At 44.5% G+C, this 21,437-nt stretch overlaps 1 protein-coding gene across 1 annotated transcript in view; it reads right to left on the bottom strand.

Moving 5' to 3' along the window:
* LOC146822735 (uncharacterized) overlaps window positions 1-21,437 on the bottom strand; it is a 447,601-nt gene that overhangs the window by 220,495 nt on the left and 205,669 nt on the right. The window contains exon 7 of the mRNA XM_085606289.1: window positions 15,159-19,721. Within this exon, the coding sequence (XP_085462415.1) occupies window positions 15,159-19,721 (4,563 nt within the window). The remainder of the gene's footprint in view (window positions 1-15,158; window positions 19,722-21,437) is intronic.

Raw genomic sequence — 21,437 nt, 5'->3', positions numbered from 1 at the left:
GCTTCGTAATTGTCTGCATCCTCCCGATCGTTCTAGCTTTAGAGCTAAGTAATTGGGTGTATTGTTATGGAGTGCTTTATGGGTCATGCAGGCAACCTTTAGGTGGATTCTTGCCTCGTATGACAGCCAGTTCAGAGCTCTCAAGGTCGGAGAAATGGAGCTACTTCATTTAGTTCCTGATACCAATCTAGCCGCAGCATTAAGTGATGCCCTCAGCGGAGCTAGCTTGTATTTGGGGAGACCGCAGAGGGTGGTGCTTCCATAGTCTAATCTTGGCAGCACTAGGGCTTGCACTGCCATTTTTACGTTGGCCTGAGGGAGGAAGGGTTTGAGTTTCCTTAATATATTCATATGGTGATTAGCTCCCTTGGTGGCATTAGTGATGTGCGTCTTCATATTCAAATGTTTGACTAAGGTGACTCCCAGGGATTTTGTGGTGTCAATGATGAGGGGAGCACAGTCAAAGGAGGTTAGGTGTTTCAGCCATAGGTCTATCTTAGGTGTGTGATTGGGTGGGGAGATGAGAATGAATTCTGTTTTTTTGGTGTTAAGCATGAGGTGGTAGTTAGTAAGCCAGTTTTGCGTGCTCTGTGGAATAGTGTTGAGGGAAATGAAGTCTGGGTTCCATTAGTAGATTGAAAAGGATGGGTGATAGGGCGGAGCCCTGTGGAATGCCTAGAGTGACCACGGAGGGTTGAGAGTGGGAGTTCTTCATCTTGAATCTTTGTGTTCTGTTACTTAGGAAGGATGAGAACCATTGTAATACCGTGCCCGAGAGGCCCATCCTTCCTTCCAATAGGGACAAAAGGTTGTCGTGCTTCACCATATCGAAGGCGGAGGACAGGTCAAGCAGTATCATTAGGCATGATTCATAGTGGTCAAGCATTTTTAGTATATCATCCATTATGTGGGTAAGTGCAGATTCTGCCTTGTAGTTCTCTTTACTATGTAACATTTCTTATACACTGATATACACATGTGTGATTCATTGTCTCTGAGTAATGTGTGTGTGATGTAAACTGCTCTGACACCCTACATTAGATGGGGTAGTGCTATAAAACAAAAGAAAAGCATTTGAGATAGTGGTTATGAGGACTTGAGGGCCACTGTTAGAGTGGTAGTGAGGGAATTCATGGAGAAGAAGGTCATTGAGGAGCGCCAACAAAAATAGTCACGCTGGTCACCACCAGCGCTAAAGCAGGCCCTGTCTGCAGTGTTGGGTTAAGCGAAGGAACGCTGGGGCAGCAAGAGCACCCTTTGATTACATTACGTCAATGGAATAATACACTTTTATTTTCACTGTTATTGTGCTTTAGCAGTTAATCCAGTATTGGCACTGGTGGCTCTCACTGAGAAATATATATAAAAGTGGGCAAGTTGTTAAACAGTTGAGAGATTTGTGTGGTTTTCAGGTCACCAGTTCTAATTCTACTAAGAAAACTTGGTGTACATGCACCTAGTGCAAAGGTTATCCAAAAGGTCAAACAGCAATCCCATTAGAAAAGCTTGTGAGTTAATGTACCTACTGTAGAAATGTCTCAGTAAATATATGGGTCACATGTTCCAATTGTAGTAGGGTATATCCATGATTCAATGCACCTACTGCAGGGTTCTTTATTCAACCTGTGTGCCACAAGTTTCAAGGTGCTGCAGACACATGCCTAGAGAATGCTTTACTCAGTACAACATTATAGGTATTCGTCATTGAAGTATGTAGTTTCTTTTAACATACTGAGCATTATGGATAATGTGCTGAGAAAGGTCCATTAAAAACTGGGAGTTTGAGGATACAAGCCTTACTCTGTTACTCTAAATGATGGTATGTTACGAATACTGGCATAAGGACAGTACTTTGCATAATGAGCATCACAGATGCTGGCATGATCATAGTGCTATACCTACTGGAAAAACCTGGATCTTGACATGGGAAAGTGCCTTACCCACTGGGACATTGTGGATACTGACTTCGGAAAAGTCCTTTAGGAGTTGTGGATACTTTCCTGGTAATATGTGTACAGAATGATGCATTGGAGAAATTGGCTTGACTATGAAGCTATCCATGCCCAGGCAACATTGGTCTGCATATAGAGCTTTATATCATGGACTGGTGCTGAAATACATAATCAGTTATACTTCAGAATTCCATGCAGAATATATTGCTTTGCAGCCAATATGGTTTAATTGTTCTTTGAAATAACATTGTTTTGTTTTTTTGCTTCCCAAAATATTCTTTGGGGTGGGAGGTAATTCCCTAACATGCTTCTCCAGAGGTTTGTACTCACTTGCTTAATCGGTTGCACAAAGTAATTTAGGACTGGTATTAAAAAATAAAGAATTGGTTTGCAATTCCAGTTCACCCCGCTCTGACCTGGGGCAGGAGGATGGAACACTGAACTAGTGTAAATTATTTTGCACGTCATGATGATGAAAACAGATTGATAAAGCGCACAGATGCTCCTGAGAGTGTCCCGGCGCTAATCCAAAAGCCAAAAGAAGATTACAGAGTGAATAGACTAGTATTTAACCCTTTGCTAAAAGCATGTTCAAAACTTTCCTGCCTCAGGTTCACCGGAAGAGAATTCCATACAGACGGCCCTAAGAAGGAAAAGGAGAGTCCGCCAGTCCTTGACAACCTCACACTCTGTACTCTAGCAAAAGCCAAATGCGAGGACCGGTTGCTCCTGGCAGGATTGGAAAATGAATACAGGAAGCCAGGTAACATGGACCAATATTGTGCAAAGCATGAAGGAGCAAGACCAATGTTTTAAACAGAATCCTCTTCCTCACTGGTAGCCAGTGCAAGGAAGAAAGACGGCTGAAGGTCCTAGATCTCTTTGACAAATTCAGTAGAAATTGCGCCACAGTGTTTTGTGCCATTTGAAGTCTATGGGTGGCATACTTCGGAAGACAATGATACAAGGCATTAGCATAGTCCAGGCGAGATGATATTAGAGCCTGGATGACTGCTTTCCTAGCTGGAGAGAACATAGAGAACAAACTTTTTCAAAGCCCACAGGATACCAAAACACATACCAGTCAGTACACTGATCTGGGGTTGGAAAGATAAGCAATTGTTGTTTGCTGTGTCTGTGCAAGACACAGGTGGAAAACAAACATCTGGCCAGCATGCCGACTAGCAGGTAGGTGCCTAGTGCCAAAAAAGAATAATTCAGTTCTGTGTGTATTACACATCAATTGTTTCTGATGCAACCAATCAAACACAGCAGTTAGGCACAATTTAATGGAGTCAAAAGCCAGAACCTCCACATCTTTAAAGGAGAAGAGAAACTGCGTGTCATCTGCATATGATACAATCTTGCCACCAAATGACTCAACTATAGAGGAGAGCGGGGTAAGATAAACATTAAACAGAGTTGGGCTGAGAATAGACCCTTGCAGGACACTGACTGAGATTGCCCTATTGCCGGAAGCGAGCCAAGGCAGCCAGACCTCCTGTTCTCTATTGTCTAAGAGGAAGGTCAGCTAACTAAGGGCCAGACTCTTCACTCCAATCCTCGATATGCAGTCTAGCAGGAGGGAGTGGGGAATGGCATCAAAGACGTCAGACAGATCTAACAAAATCAGCACCGCCTTGCCCTTGTCACCCAACGTGCCTTTGATTTCCTAGTAAGGCCCTCTCAGTACTTAAATTCTTCCTAAGCCCCGACTGACTAGAATGAAGGAGGACATTTGACTCCTGATAACAAGAAAGCTGACTGTTGACTGATTTCTCCAAGATCTTGGAGACTGCAGGCAGTAGGGAGATAGGCTGTAATTACTGGCCGAGGGCTTCTTTAGTATCTGAAGACTTTTAACCTGTTTCCAGTCTCTAGGGACTATAGCTGTGGTCAGTGACTCATTCAGCAGCTTATTTACCCATGGATTGATGCCTCTGCTGCCATGATTAATACACTGATAGGGCAAGGATCAACGGGTGAGCCAGACTTAAGATGGTTTCAAAGGAAGAGAGGGATCGCTTCCCCATAAGAGGAAAAACAATTAACCTCCTGCACAGAGCCAGCAAGGCTTAATTGGAGATTCATAATTTTCTCCTGAAAAAAGATAGCCAGCTTATTACACCATTCTAGAGACCGGGGGGCTTCTCTAGAACAGGCCACTGAAGACATAAAGCTGTTCACAATCATGAATACTTTGCAAGTCTTATTACCTGCCCTTTCAATCAGGTCGTCAAAATATTAATTTTTAGCAATCTTGAGTAGGGCATTATATTTCGTTAGTGCCAGCCAATACGCCTCCTTCTCTCTCAGAATATACTCCTTGTGCCACCCTCTTTCAGCTTCTTTACAGCGTTACTTTTGTTCTAACATGGTGGAAATTGGTATTATTATTAATGCTAATGTGAAAATGCAGCTAGTTCCATCCTAACCCTAGTTCTAATGCCGTTTGGATGAACACATGCACAAAATATTTTGCATATGTCTGCCTTTCCAGGAAATGGCTCCAGATTGTTTCATTCCACGTTACTTACGTATGATGCCATGCAAGCCTGCAGTCACTCCTCCACACTGCCAGGATTTCTCCACCAAGGCAATACCCATCTATTAGAAATAAGGTTGCTGGTTGACTGGGGTATGAGTCCTGGTCAAGCAACAACCACAATCCTAGTCAGGGTAAGGTACAAGCGAACCCAAAATTAACCTGGGCTCACTCTCTGGTTGCTTGGCATAGAGCAGTGAGGCTTAACTTGAAGATAATGTTTAAAGTATTTGTGTGACATTTCTAACTGTAAAAACAGTGAAAACACCATGCAAAAAGATCTCACACTAGGTGTAGAAAAATAAAGAAGATTTTAATAACTAAAACAAGACCCAAAATGACAAACATGAATCAGGGAAGCCAGAGATATTGAATTTCAACGTGTTAAGGTAAAATAGCACCAAAAAGCACAAAGCACCAACAAGGGATATCTTCTCACGCCGGACCGGTACAGAATAACAAGTTCAGGCTGACTGTGATAGAGCACCCAGTTAGGTCAGCTGAATAAAGTATCTTAAATCTTGGTTGCAGAGCACTGTGTGGAGTTGAGGAGGGAAAGCTTCGTGCAATAGGAGTGATGCGTCACTTCCAAAATGCCGTAATACTGCAGAGTGATGTCCTGTTGCATTTTCACCAAGGATTTCATTGACAGGGGTTGCGATGTGAAGTCTGGGCATCGAGGATGCAGCACACAGCTGGCGATGCATTGGTTCTGAGGAGCTACAAGGGCTACGATGCAGAGACTTCGTCGTTGAGCTACTGTCGATGAGTGATATGAGAACCTGGCTCGGAGATGTGCTAGACCATCGAGATGCATACGTTCTGAAGATGAAAGGGTGATGTGGACCTTCCGCAGTGATGCTTTAGTTCTGCCAGATGATGTGCTGCTCAGCCGAGGAGGTGCTTGGTTTGGGCTGAACATTCGCCGCTCAGCAGAAAAGACGCAATCAGTGTCACTGGTAAGCACCTTAGGCCCACTTTCAAGGGTCCAAGACTGGGGTGGTCCACTTGGCAGGATGGACGCACAGATGGCAGAGTCCAGGTGCAGATGCAGAGTTGTTGGAAGCCTGTCATGTCCCTGAGGATTCAAATCAGGAAGCCAGCCAACTAGCCTTTGGAGTCACTCTGGGAAAGAGATGCAGGCCCAGTCCTTCTCACCCAGGCAAGAAGGCAGCACGTAGCAGGACACCACAGCAAAGCAGGGGTCCACCAGAGTAGCAGCCCAGCAGAGTGGCAGTCCTTGCAGCAGCACAGCAGTCCTTCTACTTAGGAGAGCATCCGCAGCTCCAGAATTGTACTGAAGTGGTGTTGTATGGGGGCCAGTACTTGTACCCAGTTGCATCTTTGAAGTTAGGGAGACTTCAAAGACTTTGAAGTGTACAGATGTCCTTCCTCCCTGCTCTAGCTCCAGACTCACTACAGGGGGTATGCAGCCCTTTGTGTGTGGAGAGGTGTAAGTGAGTGAGGCTGTGGCCAGCTCCTCCCTTCCATCCTGTCAGAGATGGCCCATTGAGACACACCTACGCTCCTACTGTGTGTGACTGGATAGGTGGAAAACACAAAGACCAGCTGCCAGCTACACCCAGTCATGTGATCAGAGACAGGCTACAGGCAACAAAATGCTAAAGTGAGAAAATGACAACTTTGTAAACGTGGCATTTTCAGAATTGTAATTTAACACCCGTCTTCACAGTAAATTAGGATTTTAAATTAGGATTTCAGAGACACCAAACTTGGGTCAGTCATCGCTTCCTATTTGGAGATGACATTTATAAAATGTAATACGGTAATCCCAATGTTATCCTATGGGAGATATAAGCCTTGCAGTAGTGAAAAGCAAATTTAAGATTTTTCACTACCAGGACAGCTAAACCCAACAGTACATTTCCAACGTTTTAAATACGCTGCATCCTGCCCTTGGGGCTGTTCAGGGCCTACCCTAGGGGAGACTTATAATGTATTAAATAGGATGTTTGAGCCAAATTTCTAGGGACTTATAAGTAAATTAAATATGTCAATTGGTTAAGAGTCAATTCTTCCATGTTTTAAGGAGAGCGCACAAACTCTTTAGCACTGATTAGCAGTGGTACAGTGCACAGAGGCCCAAAGCCAACAAAAATGAATCCAGCTTAAATAGGAGGAGGAAGGCAAGAGGTCTGTGATGACCCTGCAGGAAAGGCTATTTTATCAACACAACCCCCTCCAGCCTAAAGCTAGGATATACTAATCAATACATTGATGGACTTCCCTGCATAGGTGATATAACATGGACAATGGCCCCCTACTGCAGAGCCAGTTGTCAGTTATATGCCTCTCTGAACTCAGTTGGATCACTTCGTCTATACCCTCCTGAGCCACTGAACCGACCCATGGGGAACCCTTCTCCTCATCTGTGGACCCCATCTGTGCAGAACATAACCTTAACTTGCTCACAGATGCAGCCAAATAAGCAGATAGTACCATCATGGCCAACAAAGGGATATGGCCCATTCCACCCTTTGGGTCTAACTTCTGTCACCAAACCAAGGAAAACTCTCTCCATAAGCATTGTAACTGTGAGTCAACTGACAGCTCTCAGTGTCAAAAGCCAGGCCCTCCAGGGGCCTCTGTTGTTTTTTAGAGTAGGGGCAGTAGCCCCAGTTATCTTGTACCCTTTTTCCACACCACCTCCCACTAGTTCAGGGATGGCATCCTGAAACTGGTCCTTCAGCCAAGGGGATGTACTCTTAGGCTGAACCTATACCTGGTGAGCCAGGATTTCCAAAGGTGTACCACTACCCCCCTCAAGGGAGACACACTATGTAGGTGTCATGCATGAGTCTGCCTGGCACTGGTCTCCTACCCTCTGTCCCTGTGTCAGTGCATGAAGCTCCCTCTGGCCAGAAGTGGCTTCATCAAGGTCAGTCTTGGGATGCTCTGTTCTGAAACCAGGCAATCCCTGATCCACTGGTCCTCCCACTGTGGGCTGTTTCCACCTCCTGCCCCTCCATCCAGTCCTCTGTACCTTCCAAAATTGAGTGCTACCCCACCCAGCTTCTCTGACATTGTGGAGCTTTCATCAGTGGGTTGTCTATTGGTACAGACCATGTTTCTCCTGGATGAGCCCCATCTGGGATTAACCAAAGCTCTGTGGCTTGAAATAGGGCACATGGCTCTCTGCCCATCACAATCTACCCTCCTACGCTTAGAAGAGACATGGGAATCCTTTCACCTATAACCTTATTGGGACCTGTATTGGTCACTGCTTACCTTTCTCGCCCGGAGATGAGCCACACCATCACAATGCATAGGTTATGAAGATGAGAGAGTCACGTGGGCCCTCTGCACCTGTCCCAATCTATGCAGCAGCAGTGATGCTTTGGTTCTGCCAGATGGTGTGCTGCTCGGCCGAGGAGGTGCTTAGTTTGGCTTGAGCATGCCCCGCTCAGCAGTAAGCACCTTAGGCCCACTTTCAAGGGTCTAAGACTGGGGTGGCTCACTTGGCAGGGTGGACTCACAGATGGCAGAGTCCAGGTGCAGATGCAGAGTTGTTGAAAGCCTGTCATGTCCCTGAGGATTCAGATCAGGAGGCCAGCCAACTAGCCTTTGGAGTCATGCTGGGTCCAAGAGATGCAGGCCCAGTCCTTCTCACCCAGGCAAGATGGCAGCACATAGCAGGAAAGCACAGCACAGCAGGTGTCCACCAGAGTAGCAGACCAGCAGAGTGGCAGTTCCTTCAGCAGCACAGCAATTCTTCTTCTTAGGAGAGTATCCGCAGCTCCAGAGGTGTACTTAAGTGGTGGTGTTCGAGGGTCAGTACTTATACCCAGTGGTGTCTTTGAAGTTGGGGAGACTTCAAAGACTTTGACTTCTGCTTATTACCTGATCAGCAGAGTGTGTTAGCAGGAACAGGAAGGTAGGGGCAGCTAGGAGAGACTGGTTGCTGGGCTGAGCGGCCATGAATAGCCACCAAGTCCTAGACTCTACCAATATGGCACCGGTAAACTCCACTCCGCTTCGAGTGCAGAGTTTTGCAAACTTCGCACTCCAAATGGAGTGCGGAGTTCTAAAATGCCACATACTCCACTGGTGGAGCGGAGTTAAACGCCCACACTTACATAAATGGCAGTTTTGTGATATAAAGATTCTCTCTTTTGTATCAATGACATCCGTCCTGATACAGAGGACCCAAGAAATTCATATTTGAGGTCTATAGTACAACAGTATTGCTTGAGCAATGCAAGAGGCATTTCTAAAGAGTCCAGTTCATGGTGGAGGAGGCTGTGAGGATCATGGAGCGCATTGAGGATTGTCATCACTGCAGTGCGAAGAGCAGGCCAGGTGTCACGGATGGTGGTTGCTGTCACATGACAAGCCTGTCGGGTGTTGCATATGGTCATTGCTAGAGATTCGTTTTGGCGGTCACTGCAGGCTGCCGATACTGTAGTACAAAGTGCAAAGCTTGCATTACCGGTCGTCGTGAGTGGTTGTTATAGTGCAAAGAATCTGGTCCACCGGAGCTTCACACTAGGGGTCATTACAGGCAGATAGATATCAGCTCAAAAGGGCCTGTTCATGGTTCCAAAGACTCCAAAACTTCAGGATTTCTACTTTTCTTCACAGGAGGAGCCCAATTGATGGGCCAAGGGACCATGACGTGGGGATGCAACTCTTGTTGATAAGGGTCTTACTCAAGCAGAGGCCAACAGAACTCAGGCGGGGAAAATTACAGGTCCAGTGTAGCAGGACAGCTAAGCAATTAATAGGTGGCCACTGGAGCTTGTTGTGTCCCTATAGCTCAGAACAAAAGGTCAACCAGCTGAGTCTTCGAGTCACCCTGGATAGCCTTGGATGAAGGGAGCAGGTCCAGTCTTCCCTTTTCAGAAAGCAGGGAAGGCCTCCAGCAGCAAGGCAGTACTCTGGCAGCAGGCCAGTCCTTATTTTGTAATATCCACAGGTTCAGGAGTATAGTGAAGAGTGCGTCTCAGGGTCCAATATTTATACCTGGAGTCAGTTTTGAAGTGTGAGAAATGTCTAGACTTTCCAAAACATCTTGTTTCAAAATTTCCTATCTTCCTCTCCCTGTTAAGTATTTTGTGAGTGCAGGTGCCAGACCCAAAAGAATTGCAAGTGGGATAGGTGACAACTCCACCCACCCTACCCATCCTGTCAGAATGCCAATCCTGCCAACACCTAGCCACACTTTGTGAGACTGTCTGGGAGGAACACAAAAAAGACGAACTGATAACCTTACATGCACACAGGCTGCAGGCACCAAATGCTTAGGACAAGAAAATGCCAACTTTCCAAAAGTAAAAGATACACAGATGATGGACGGAATGCAGAGCAAATCAAACATTCACCCCAGTCAATAGATCTGGGTTACGTCCACCGATCTTTAGCTCATGATGCCACCCCAGTTTAGACCCAACCATATGAAAATCAGTCTTGACCCTGTTCCTCATGGGATATTGCATATAGCTGGGTCTGAACTGAGGTGGCAAAGTGAGCGAAAGAAAGATGATGGATTCAACCCAGATCTGTGACTGGGGCTGAGTGTCTGAAAAGTTTCAGCGCTTCATCCATCATCTCCTTGTTTTTGCTTATGTCGCCCTAAGTTGGCAGGGTATGCCCAGACTTGAGTACCTTCCTCACTTTGCCACTGGATTCAAGCTAGCCTGGCTGATCAGGGGTGTTACCCCGAAACCGGTCCCAGGATGCTTGCTCCCGGTTCAGGGAAGACCTGGCTTGGCAGTTCGGGATGGACTGTCCTCATGAGGCACAGGGTCAAGACTGATTTGCATATAGCTGGGTCTGAACTGAGGTGGTGAAGTGAGCTAAAGAACGATGATGGATTCAACCCAGAACTGTGACTGGGGGTGAGTGTGTGAAACGTTTCAGCGCTCCATCCACCATCTCCTTGTGTTTGCTTTGTTTGCCCTAAGTTGGCAGGTTATGCCCAGACGTGGGTCCCTGGCTCACTTTGTCACTGGATTCAAGCAAGCCTGGCTGATCAATCAATCAATCAATCAATCAATCATAGCATTTGTAAAGTGCACTACTTACCCGTGAGGGTCTCAAGGCCCTGGGGGAGGGTAATGCTGCGACTGCTCAAACGGCCAGGTCTTGAGGAGTCTTCTGAAGGTCAGCAGGTCTTGGGTCTGCCGTAGGTGGATGGGGAGGGTGTTCCAGATCTTGGCGGCGAGGTGGGAGAACGATCTGCCACCAGAGGTCGCTCTTCAGATGCAGGGGACTGTGGCGAGGATGAGGTCAGCGGAGCGAAGCTGGCGGGTGGGGGTGTAGAAGCTTAGTCGTCTGTTGAGGTATGCTGGTCCGGTGTTGTGGAGTGCCTTGAGTGCGTGGGTGAGGAGCTTGAAGGCTATCCTCTTGTTGACGGGGAGCCAGTGCAGGTCTCTCAGGTGGAGTGTGATGTGGCTGCGGCAAGGGATGTCGAGGATCAGGCGTGCAGAGGCGTTCTGAATGCGTTGAAGTCGTTTCAGGAGTTTGGCGGAGGTTCCTGCATAGAGGGCGTTTCCATAGTCCAACCTGTGGCTGACGAGGGCCTGGGTGACCGTTCTTCTCGTTTCGGTGGAGATCCACTTGTAGATCTTGCGGAGCATGCGGAGGGTGTTGAAGCAGGAGGAGGAGACGGCGTTGACCTGCTTTGTCATGGAAAGGGTGGAGTCAAGGATGACCCCTAGGTTGCGTGCGTGGTCGGTGGGTGTTGGAGCTGTTCCCAGTGCAGTCAGCCACCAGGCTGATGAGGAGTGTTACCCAGAAACCGGTCCCAGGATGCTTGATTACAGTTCAGGGAAGACCTGGCTTGGTAGTTCGGGCTGGACTGTTCCCATGAGGCACAAGGTCAATACTAATTTGCATATTGCTGGGTCTGAACTGAAGTGGCAAAGTGAGCTTAAGAACGATGATGGTTTCAACCCAGATCTGTGACTGGGGATGAGTGTCTGAAAAGTTTCAGTGCTCTGTCCGTCATCTTCTTGTGTGTGCTCTGTTCGCCCTAAGTTGGCAGGGTATGCCCAGACATGGGTCCCTTGCTCACTTTGCCACTGGATTCAAACTAGGCTGGCTAATGAATGGTGTTATCCTGAAACTGGTCCTAGGATGCTTGTTTCCGGTTCAGGAAAGACCTGGCTTGGCAGTTCTGGCTGAACTGTTCCCGTGAGGCACAGGGTCACGGCTGATTTGCATATAGCTGGGTCTGAACTGAGGTGGCGAAGTTAGCAAACGAACGATGATGAATTCAACCCAGATCTGTGACTGGGAGTGAGTGTCTGAAAAGTTTCAGTGCTCCGTCCATCATCTCCTTGTGTTTGCTGTGTTCGCCCTAAGTTGGCAGAGTATTCCCAGATGTGGGTTCCTATCTCACTTTGCCACTGGATTCAAGATAGCATGGCTGATGAGGGGTAATAATTTGAAACTGGTCCCAGAATGCTTGTTTCCGGTTCAGGGAAGACCTGGCTTGACAGTTCAGGCTGGACTGTTCCCATGAGGCACAAGGTCAAGACTGATTTGCATATAGTTGGGCCTGAACTGAGGTGGCGGAGTGAGCTAAAGAACATGATGGACTCAACCCAGATCTGTGACTGGGGGTGAGAGTCTGAAAAGTTTCAGCGCTCCATCCATCATCTACTTGTGTTAGCTCTGTTTGCCATAAGTTGGCAGAGTATGCACAGACGTGGGTCCCTTGCTCACTTTGCACTGGATTCAAGCTAGCCTGGCTGTTGAGGGGTGTTACCCCGAAAGCGGTCCCAGGATGCTTGCTTCTGATTCAGGGAAGACCCGGCTTGGCAGTTCGGGCTGGACTGTTCCCAGGAGGCACAGGGTCAAGACTGATTTGCATATAGCTGGGTCTGAACTAATGTGGCGAAGTGATCTAAAGAACGATGATGGACTCAACCCAGATCTGTGGCTGGGGGTGAGTGTCTGAAAAGTTTCAGCGCTCCGTCCATCATGTACTTGTGTTTGCTCTGTTCGCCCTAAGTTGGCAGGGTATGCCCAGACGTGGGTCCCTTGCTCACTTTGCCACTGAGAACAAGCTAGCCCAGCTGATGAGGGGTGTTACCCTGAAACCGATCCCAGGATGCTTGTTTCCGGTTCAGGGAAGACCTGGCTTGGCAATTCTGGCTGGACTGTTCCCATGAGAAACAGGGTCAAGACTGATTTCCATATCGCTGGGTCTGAATTGAGGTGGCAATGTGAGCTAATGAACGATGATGGATTAAACCCAGATCTGTGACTGGGGGTTGGTGTCTGAAAAGTTTCAGCTCTCCGATCATCATCTCCTTCTGTTTGCTCTAACTTTCTAAAAGTTGCTTTTTCAGAATTGTGACTTAAAATTCAACATTAGCAATAAAGAGGATTATATATTACAATTCTTTAGAGACCAAACATGACATTTTCACCTGTTCTCAAGCAAATGTTAGCACTTATTGAATGTGATAAAGTATACCCAATGTTATTTGATGGAAGGTTTAGTTGTGAATCTCATATGAGACATTTAAAAGTTAATAGTATATGACCAACTTTAAAAATTCAATGCACCCTGCCCTATGGGCTGTTTATGGTCTACCCTAGGAATTATCTATACTAATTAAAAGGGTTTATTGTGCCAGGACGAAAAGGCAGATTACAACTGTGCACAGGCTGTATTGGCAGATCTAAGACATGTTTTAAAGAGCTAAAGTGGGGGCACAATAAATTCTGGAGGTCCACTACTAGCATTTAACTTACAGGCACTGGGTACATGTAGTGCCACTTTACTAGGAACTTACAAGTAAATTAAATGGGCCATTTGGGTGTAAGCCAATGTTATCATGTTTAAAGGCGAGAGCACAAGGACTTTAGCACTGGTTAGCAGTGTTACCTTTCATAATGTCCTAAAAGCCAACAAAAATGGGTTCAGAAAATAGGAGGGGAGAAGAAAAGAAGTTTGGGGGTGACCCTGCAGAGAAGGCCAAGTCCAACAGGCAACAAACATGATTGTCACTGCAAAGAGCCACCAATGCAAAAGTCGGCCCTGACTTTAGCATATCATGTGCCACGTAGATGTAAGACTGTAGAAGTAATGTGTAAAAAGAGGCCAACACTAATATAAATATTTATTCTCTGAATGTTGGTATGGATCACAACATCTCACAAATAAAAGTGCCAATGTAATGAATCAAATGTACTCCTCTATAATTTCTTCCAGGAGTCACATCATACCCCACATTTACCAGGTGTGTACTATGCTATCTAACTTGCCAGTGTCAAGTTAACTTTAGATTCATATAAGTGTAACCAGTGCTTAATTTGTAAATAATACAGTTAATAAGTAGGGGTGCAGTTTTTTAAGGAGTATGCCGCCAGCTCAGCAGATTGACGGTATTTCTGGGTACCAAGGCTGCCTAATTTGATTCAATCATTTGCCTCTTTCTCCTACAACTATATGCTCCCTGGTCCTTATCACATAAGATGAGCTTTGAATTTAAGATACTGTCCCGTACACTATCTTGGGTTGTCTGCATGCATAAATAGCTGTGGACGCGAAATAGCGCTATTTAACTATCTTAAGACAGTGTGAATGGTTGCTTGCCAAGGAACTCTTAAGGCCTGTTCAGGATTTGACTGTCAAGTTAGCAGCATTTGTTGACATAATGAAAAGAGAAGAATGCAACAGAACAAAGCTACACAAAGCAAAAGAAAACAATACAATTAAAACATACGCGTATACAATGAAACGGAACGCAGCACAGTATTGAAATGGCAATAATGCTCACAATTTTACCACCACAACAAAATGTCAAAAATGTATCCACAAGCTTTCGTGTTACGCATTAACACCGCCATAAACCTGCTTTCATAATGCAGTGGTTGAAAGATACTTAGGGGCATATTATCAAGCCCAATTTTGCCGCTCTGGCGGACGATTTCGGCCGAAAAGCGGCGATTTAAATATCCCTCTATTATCAAGGGCACGCTAACGCGTGTTTCCTTGAGGTAGCAGCCGTCTTTTCTCCACTTTGCATGTCAGCGATATTTATCGCTAATAACATGCAAAGTGGGCGTTCCTCACTGAAATAACATGAATACTGTCGCTAACACAACTTCCCTCTATTATCAATCCGGCCCTGAACCCGCGTAGCGATAACAAAAGTTGCGCTAGCCGTGATTATCGCTGGTATGTGAACACCTGATTTAAACCTGACTTAGCCATCTTGTCAATGGGAGGTGGATTGTCAGGATAAGTCCACCATGGCGTATTATCAATGATTTCCCAATCGCTGCGAATTTCCAGCGATATTCTGGCATTTCGCCGCTATCGCTGGATTTTTTATCGCCTTGGAGTTAAGCGTTGATGATAACGCACTAACTAGGCGATGTAATCCAGCGTTAGCCGGAGATATTTAAACTTGCGCTAAGCGCGCTTAGCGATAATTATTGCTGCCTGTTGATAATATGCCCCATAGAACGAACCCAGCCTTAACTTACCATCAAGGACATGAAATGGCGCCTGTCAAAATGTTTGTGATGCGACCCCGGTCTCACTTACCTCACTCTGGCAGGTACATTTTCATCCTTGACCAGGCGAACCACATGAAATCACTGGTGCTAATTAACCACTCACTACCTGAAACCATATCTGATATTCCAACAGTAATGGAAATAAATAATGAATTGTTTACCTTCTTTCGTTTAAAATCCAATCTCCCAGATTTATCCAGCGAGGCACGACTTTGATTCTCTTTGTCCACGTGAAATTCGGAGGATAGGGGCTGAGGTTCGCAGTCTTTGTCTGCACGGCTTTTTCCGGCAATATTGAGGTTACGCAAACGTGCCAGCGTATGGCCACTCTGAAGCAAACTTTCGGTTTCCAGCACTTCCAGCGGCTTCGTTTTTATCGAAAAAACAGCTAAGTGCATTGTAATTATAGACGAGTCGACCTCCAGTGGGGTAGTTTTAAAATATGGAATTATGGTCGGGAGGCAAAAATCCTCTTCTTTGACTGTGTCCTTGATTTTATCTGTGATTGAATGAACAATGCATTCTGCGTAGGAATTTAAATTCGACTGTGCCGCCACATCACAAAGGATCCTTTGCACAATTGTCGCCACTTCAATGTCTGTGTATAAATCGCACGCTTCGCCCGCGGCCAAAAACGGCTGAAGCTGGTATTTAGAGATTTCCTTCATTACCAAAGTGGCAATTCTCTCAGAAATGAGTGTGCATCCCGTAGTGAGGGCCTTAAAGAGTTTCAATGGAGACCCTGTCTCGTGCAGCGCGTTTATGTAAACTGAGTCGACCACCACTGCGATAAAATCCTCATCTTCGGAATGTAAACAATGTTCTCCGTCGGTTCGCTTTATGACATTAATTTCACTTTTCATCAGTTCTTTTAGCACCGAATTGATCAACTGCGAAGCTATTTTGCCGAGTTCTTCTTCTAAGGTGTTATTTTTAGGCATTTTATTGTGCACACAAGCGGAAGACACAAACATTTTTGTTAAAAACTGGCTCACGATCTCTTCCAAAAAAGGAGCGTGCAGGCCGTGGCTGTTGTTGTCCAGAAGCGGGGTGTGCGATGGGGCGCCTCTGATGTCATTCAGAACTTTCTGGACGATATAACTCGATTCGATGCCGACATATGCATCTGATAGCCTGCCTCGGGGGCAGAGTGGCTGAAAATGATAATTGCATATTTCTGCGATCATTAAATTAGCCACTATGTGAGCCAGCACATCACCCTCCCTGGCTAAATTCTGAAAAATAGACATGTGCGACTCAGACAGCTGATATACCTCACTGTACACAGCATTCACCACTTGTTCAATAATGTCGTGATCCTTTGGGTGTATAAAGCGTGTTTCACTTCCATCTTCACTAATCTTCATTTTCTTTTCAGATATTGTAATGAATAGGGCTTTCAGTAATTTATCAGTTATAGTTTTCACTTGAGATACAGAGGACACCTCTTTCGTGCCTAAGTTTAAATTGGGACAGTTGAAAAATAACTTAGAAAGAAACCTGGCCACGATTTCTTCAAGGACAGCTGCAGCCACTGTAGTCATGCATGGAGGTGGTACACTGCAGGTTTCATCAACAGGGTGGGTGATGTCATCAAAAATAGTTTCAACAACACTCGAAGCCTTCACACTGGTTGTTGAAGGGAATCTCGGAGAAATGGCCACCGAGACCTTGGACTGATTGCTTGCCTCCATCACACTGTTCACCACCTCTGGGACAATGTTATTGGGGTTTAGAGATGTATAGGCGTAGACTGCAACATCCTCAGAAATGGGACACTGCAACTGATAGTCAGAAATTGCAGACAAAATGAAGCGAACAATTTTTTCAGCACACAAACTGCTACTATGAGTCAAGCAAGTAAATAATGCAGAATCGTTTTCGTATTCTTGATACATGTTATTAAAAACTAATTTAGTAATTGCATCCACAGCATGTTTGTGTATCTCTGGGAACTTGTACTTCTCTTGAGAAACGTTGGTGACTTTAACATGGGCATTTTCGATTTCCATCAAAACACAATTCACAAAAGCTGTAGCCATGTTGTTGAGAAAAGCTTCGGATTTGGTTGCACCCTTTTCCTTCAAAATCCGGTTTGAGATGGTGAAAAATAATTTCGATGAAACACCAGAAATAATTTCCTCCAAAAATAAAGAGGAATACACAAATGTACGGTCTGGTGCCCGGGCGGGCTCCTCAGACTGCTCTAAGTCTGATGAAATTGGTTCAGTGACACTTGACTCTGATGTCAAGGAATATGAGCAAGTTGATGACTCGTCTGAATGAAATGACATGAAATTTGGATTTGAAATTTGCCTAAACAGTAAACGCGGCGTTTTTTTCAGAATCTGTTGACGTTCGGGTGACATGCTGTCCGGAAGTTTCAAAGTAGTACTGTATGTTTGTATGACACCACTATCAATTGTATCATCTACATTTGGGTGGATCAATTGTGTAGGTACACGCTGAATAAAGGTTGCGTCCTTTGTGTACCAAATTTCATTTCCTGAAATTCTGATCATCACATCTTGAACAAATCTTGAAGTCATCTCTCTCTTTTCAGAACCAGTTAAAGATATCTGATCCTCTCTGATTTTTTTGCCACTGTCAGAAGAAGGATGCATTTTAGCAAAAAGTCTCAACACAATGTCTTCTAAAACTTTGGAAGACAACACAGTGGTTGTTGGTGATAAAGGTTGGTCAAGGTGTGTGGACTTAAAAAGAGATTGAACTTTATGAATAACTTTAATGGGTTCTAATGTTGTGTACATAGGCGGAGAGAGCTCCACAGCAGCAGGAGATTCTAGCTGATAGTTGTTTATTTCCACTAACATTAAACTAACCATTGTTTTAGTGAGTATATTGCTGGTGCTCTTTATATCTCTTTGAACAAATCGATAGCACCCATACAATTTAAAAAAATTTAGATACACTGAGTCAACAACTTTGTCTACATCATTTTCATGACTTTTTGAATCCTCACAAGTCTCCTCGATGTTTAGAACCTTAACCTGATTTTTATTTATTTCCTTTACAAGGTTAGGTACCAATCGCATCGCGGCTTTATTAAGCTCACATTTTGGTATCTTCTGATCATTAGTAACCATGATGTTAGAAGTAAAGACTATTTTGAAAAGCAGTCCAGAAACAACATCTTCCAAAAATGAAGCAGAGTACACAGCACTGAAGGGAAATTCTTTACTTCGTCCACAAGATGCCCGAGGAGGATGCTTAGCGAGGTCTTCAAGAATTTCTTCAACAATCTCCTCAGCCGACTCGTCGGCGGGTATAACTGGCTGAAGATGGCGTGTCATTTCTATAATTATTGTATTGGCTACTTTGTCAAGGAAAGTGTTGGAGCTGCAGACCAGGGCTGCTTGAAGAGCTTCTGATGATCCGTAGCACTGCATCATAATAAGGTAAACAGACTCAACAACTTGAGGAACATCTATATTTGCTTGCAAAGGCTGATTCACATTCGAGTTGTTTGTATTCCAAGCTGCTCCATTTGAAATTGTACATTTCATTTTGTGACTTATTATGTTAGCATTCTTCGCATATTCATCATCTGATATGTTTCTGTGGTATTTTGAATATGATTCAGATTTGGTGTCCGCAGCTGAAACGTTAGCCACCAACATATTGATGGTATCTTCAAGACATATCTTGGTTGCGGGCAGAATTGTGTGAATTACTGAGGGTTGACATTGGTTATCGATATTAGTTATATCTTTTACTGCTTTCTGAAAACTTTCAGTTTGTGCAGTTCTGCAACAGGACGCTGATGACATCTCAGAAGCACGACCTGCCAAGTTACAGTTGGACATATTTGTTAGTATCAAGATATTATTCATTTCAGTGTTGTTATCACTGTTGTTTATGTTTTTGTAGCTTGGTAGCTGAGATCCAGAGTGTTGCAGACCACTGAAGTTATCTGAATACATACCTTTATCAGTGCCAATGTTCTTAATGGTACATTGAAGCTCTTCCCCTTCCTTCTTCAAATTAGGTTGAATAGTATTTGATGGTTTGGTAAAGAAAGTCAAGCTGGAGTTCTGATCAGTAACTATTTTTGTTAAAATATTTTCAACAATTTCCTCAGATATTAGCGTCAACTCAGACTTGACATCATCGAAGATATTATTTTCTTCAATCATATGTGTTTGTTTAGTATTCGTTGCATTATGGTCACCTGTAATGGTGTCCCAAAATTCATGGCAATACATTTGTTTAGGAATGGAAAAAGTTGGAAAAGGTTTGGATCCATATTCTGAGGAACCCTTGGCTACCGTTGGTTGTGCTACTGAATTAGGCAATGTTTTTGAGACATTACAAGGAAGTTTAGTGGAACATATCTGAAATTTGTCAAATGGTCTCAGCATTTCCAGGGCCTGACCTTCTGTTTCTAAAGTTGGCAGAGGGAAATAAATTGAGACATCATCCTTTCTTGTGAGGCTGGGTGCAGATTGTGATTTTATTTGTTTTCTTATTGGTACTTTTTCTTTATGGACTTTGTGGTATTTAAATGTTGATAATGTTTGTAGTAAATTTGTTTTCTCCTGTCTTCTCCTACCAAATGGAAAATTCCTCTGATAAGGATATACTAACAATGATCGTTTTTTTGAAGATAGTAGAGTTTTGATCGTAGGTGGTTGCATTTTCTGGCTGTAGAATACTGTATTGTACTTATTATGACATACAAGGCAATTTTCATTATCGGATACCTGTTAGAAAACAGTGCAAGAAAAAAGCAATATATTAATTTTCATTACTCAAACTTTTTAATACACTGTATAAAAGGCAAGAGAAGTAAGCAGCAATGATTAAATAAGGTTACATAGTATAATACAAGTTTCTCAAATTAATGACTATTGTAGTTGTGGTTTTTAGTCCTCATTATTTGATACTCTTATGATGTTCTGGTTATGAGGCCAGAGCACAGCAGTGCCTTATACAAACTGGACTGTCTGTTTAGCAGATACACATTTGAGGTAGCATTGTCAACCCAGGTCCAGAAATTACTGTTTACTTCCATGTCTACAGTGCTAATTTCCTCCCTAGTATGTTTAACTGACGTTTTACGGAGGATGCGGTACTAAGAAGTACTAGTACAAAAGTATGTGTTATTAACTAGTGCATCTAGTCTGATCCCAATACTTTTGCAGTAGACGACAAAGAAACATAGTGGTCTGGGTTGAGGCAGTTGAGGGACCAAACAATCAAAGTGCAGGTCAAATAAATTCTCAAGGAAACCTTGACTAACCTGATGAAGAGCTTTTACTTGTACTCAACAGACAGCATTTACAGAAAGAGCATGAATTGGTACACATAACAGTATAGCAAATTTACTTCAAATAGGAGTAGAAGTAAAATGCCACAGAGGCTGCCCTGACTCTGAGTCCATGGTCACAAATGCTCTAAACCTTTGATGGGGGTATCACTGCAATATTCAAGCAACCATGCAAAAGGCTAGAAGTTTTGAAAGCCTGCTTCTGAGGTGGGGTACATCCATTAATTAAGCAGCCCGTTAGTTAAACACATTCAAGCAAAAGCAAAAAGCCCCTCAAACATCCAGAATACAGAGTTCATCCTCTGATGAAGGAGATAAAACAGAAAGTGGAAATAAAATCTTTTGTTTGGTGTGAAAGTTGAAGGTAGAAAAAGATGTGTGTTGTAATGATGTACAAGTGTTGTTCTCATGACAGGAATCGCATGAAGTGTTAAAGATGATCTTTTATTCCTATCAACTCCAAGCTCTCCTCAACCATTCAGCATTGTATTTGTTTTCATATGTTAGAATCTAGTATTCTCGAAGATGGATGGGAGGGACATACCAAAGATAGTGAGAGGGATAATTTATGATGGTAACAAGGAAAACAAATGGCCCCGTTGTTGTGGGAGCCACACTGAGGGGACCTCAACTACTAGAAATCCATGCGCCAGGAGAGGTGCCAGCGTTGTCCTGCCACGCCTGCTGCCGCATAGCACTTAAAAGCGCAACAGTCCTCTACCGTGCCATGGGAAAGAAAAAACAAACAGTCCAGTTGTTCTGAGGGCCTCACCAAAGGGACCTTAACAATCAGAAATCCGTGCGCCAGGAGAGGCGCCAGCATTGTCCTGTCACACCTTCTGCCTCATAGCACTTAAAAGCACAACAGATCTCCTGCAGGATGAGAAAGCAAAACAAGCAGTCCTGTTGTTCTGGGGGCTGCACCGAGGGGACCTCAACAACCAGAAATCCCTGCACCAGGAGAGGCGCCAGTGATGTCCTGCCACGCTTGCTGCTGCATAGCGCTTAAAAGCACAACAGTTCTCCTGCGGTGTGGGACTCACACGGGCCGCACCTGGGCGAACCTCATGCCAAGGGCCGGCGCATCCTGCACCCGCTGGAGACAGGAGGAGGCAGGGCAGGGCCACCTCCCTTATTTTTTAAACTAGGG

The sequence above is a fragment of the Triturus cristatus genome, chromosome 5_2, assembly GCF_964204655.1.
Source record: "Triturus cristatus chromosome 5_2, aTriCri1.1, whole genome shotgun sequence".
Lineage (NCBI taxonomy): Eukaryota > Metazoa > Chordata > Amphibia > Caudata > Salamandridae > Triturus > Triturus cristatus.
The sequence above is the reverse complement of the archived record's forward strand: the minus strand, read 5'-3'. Positions and strand labels throughout refer to the sequence as shown.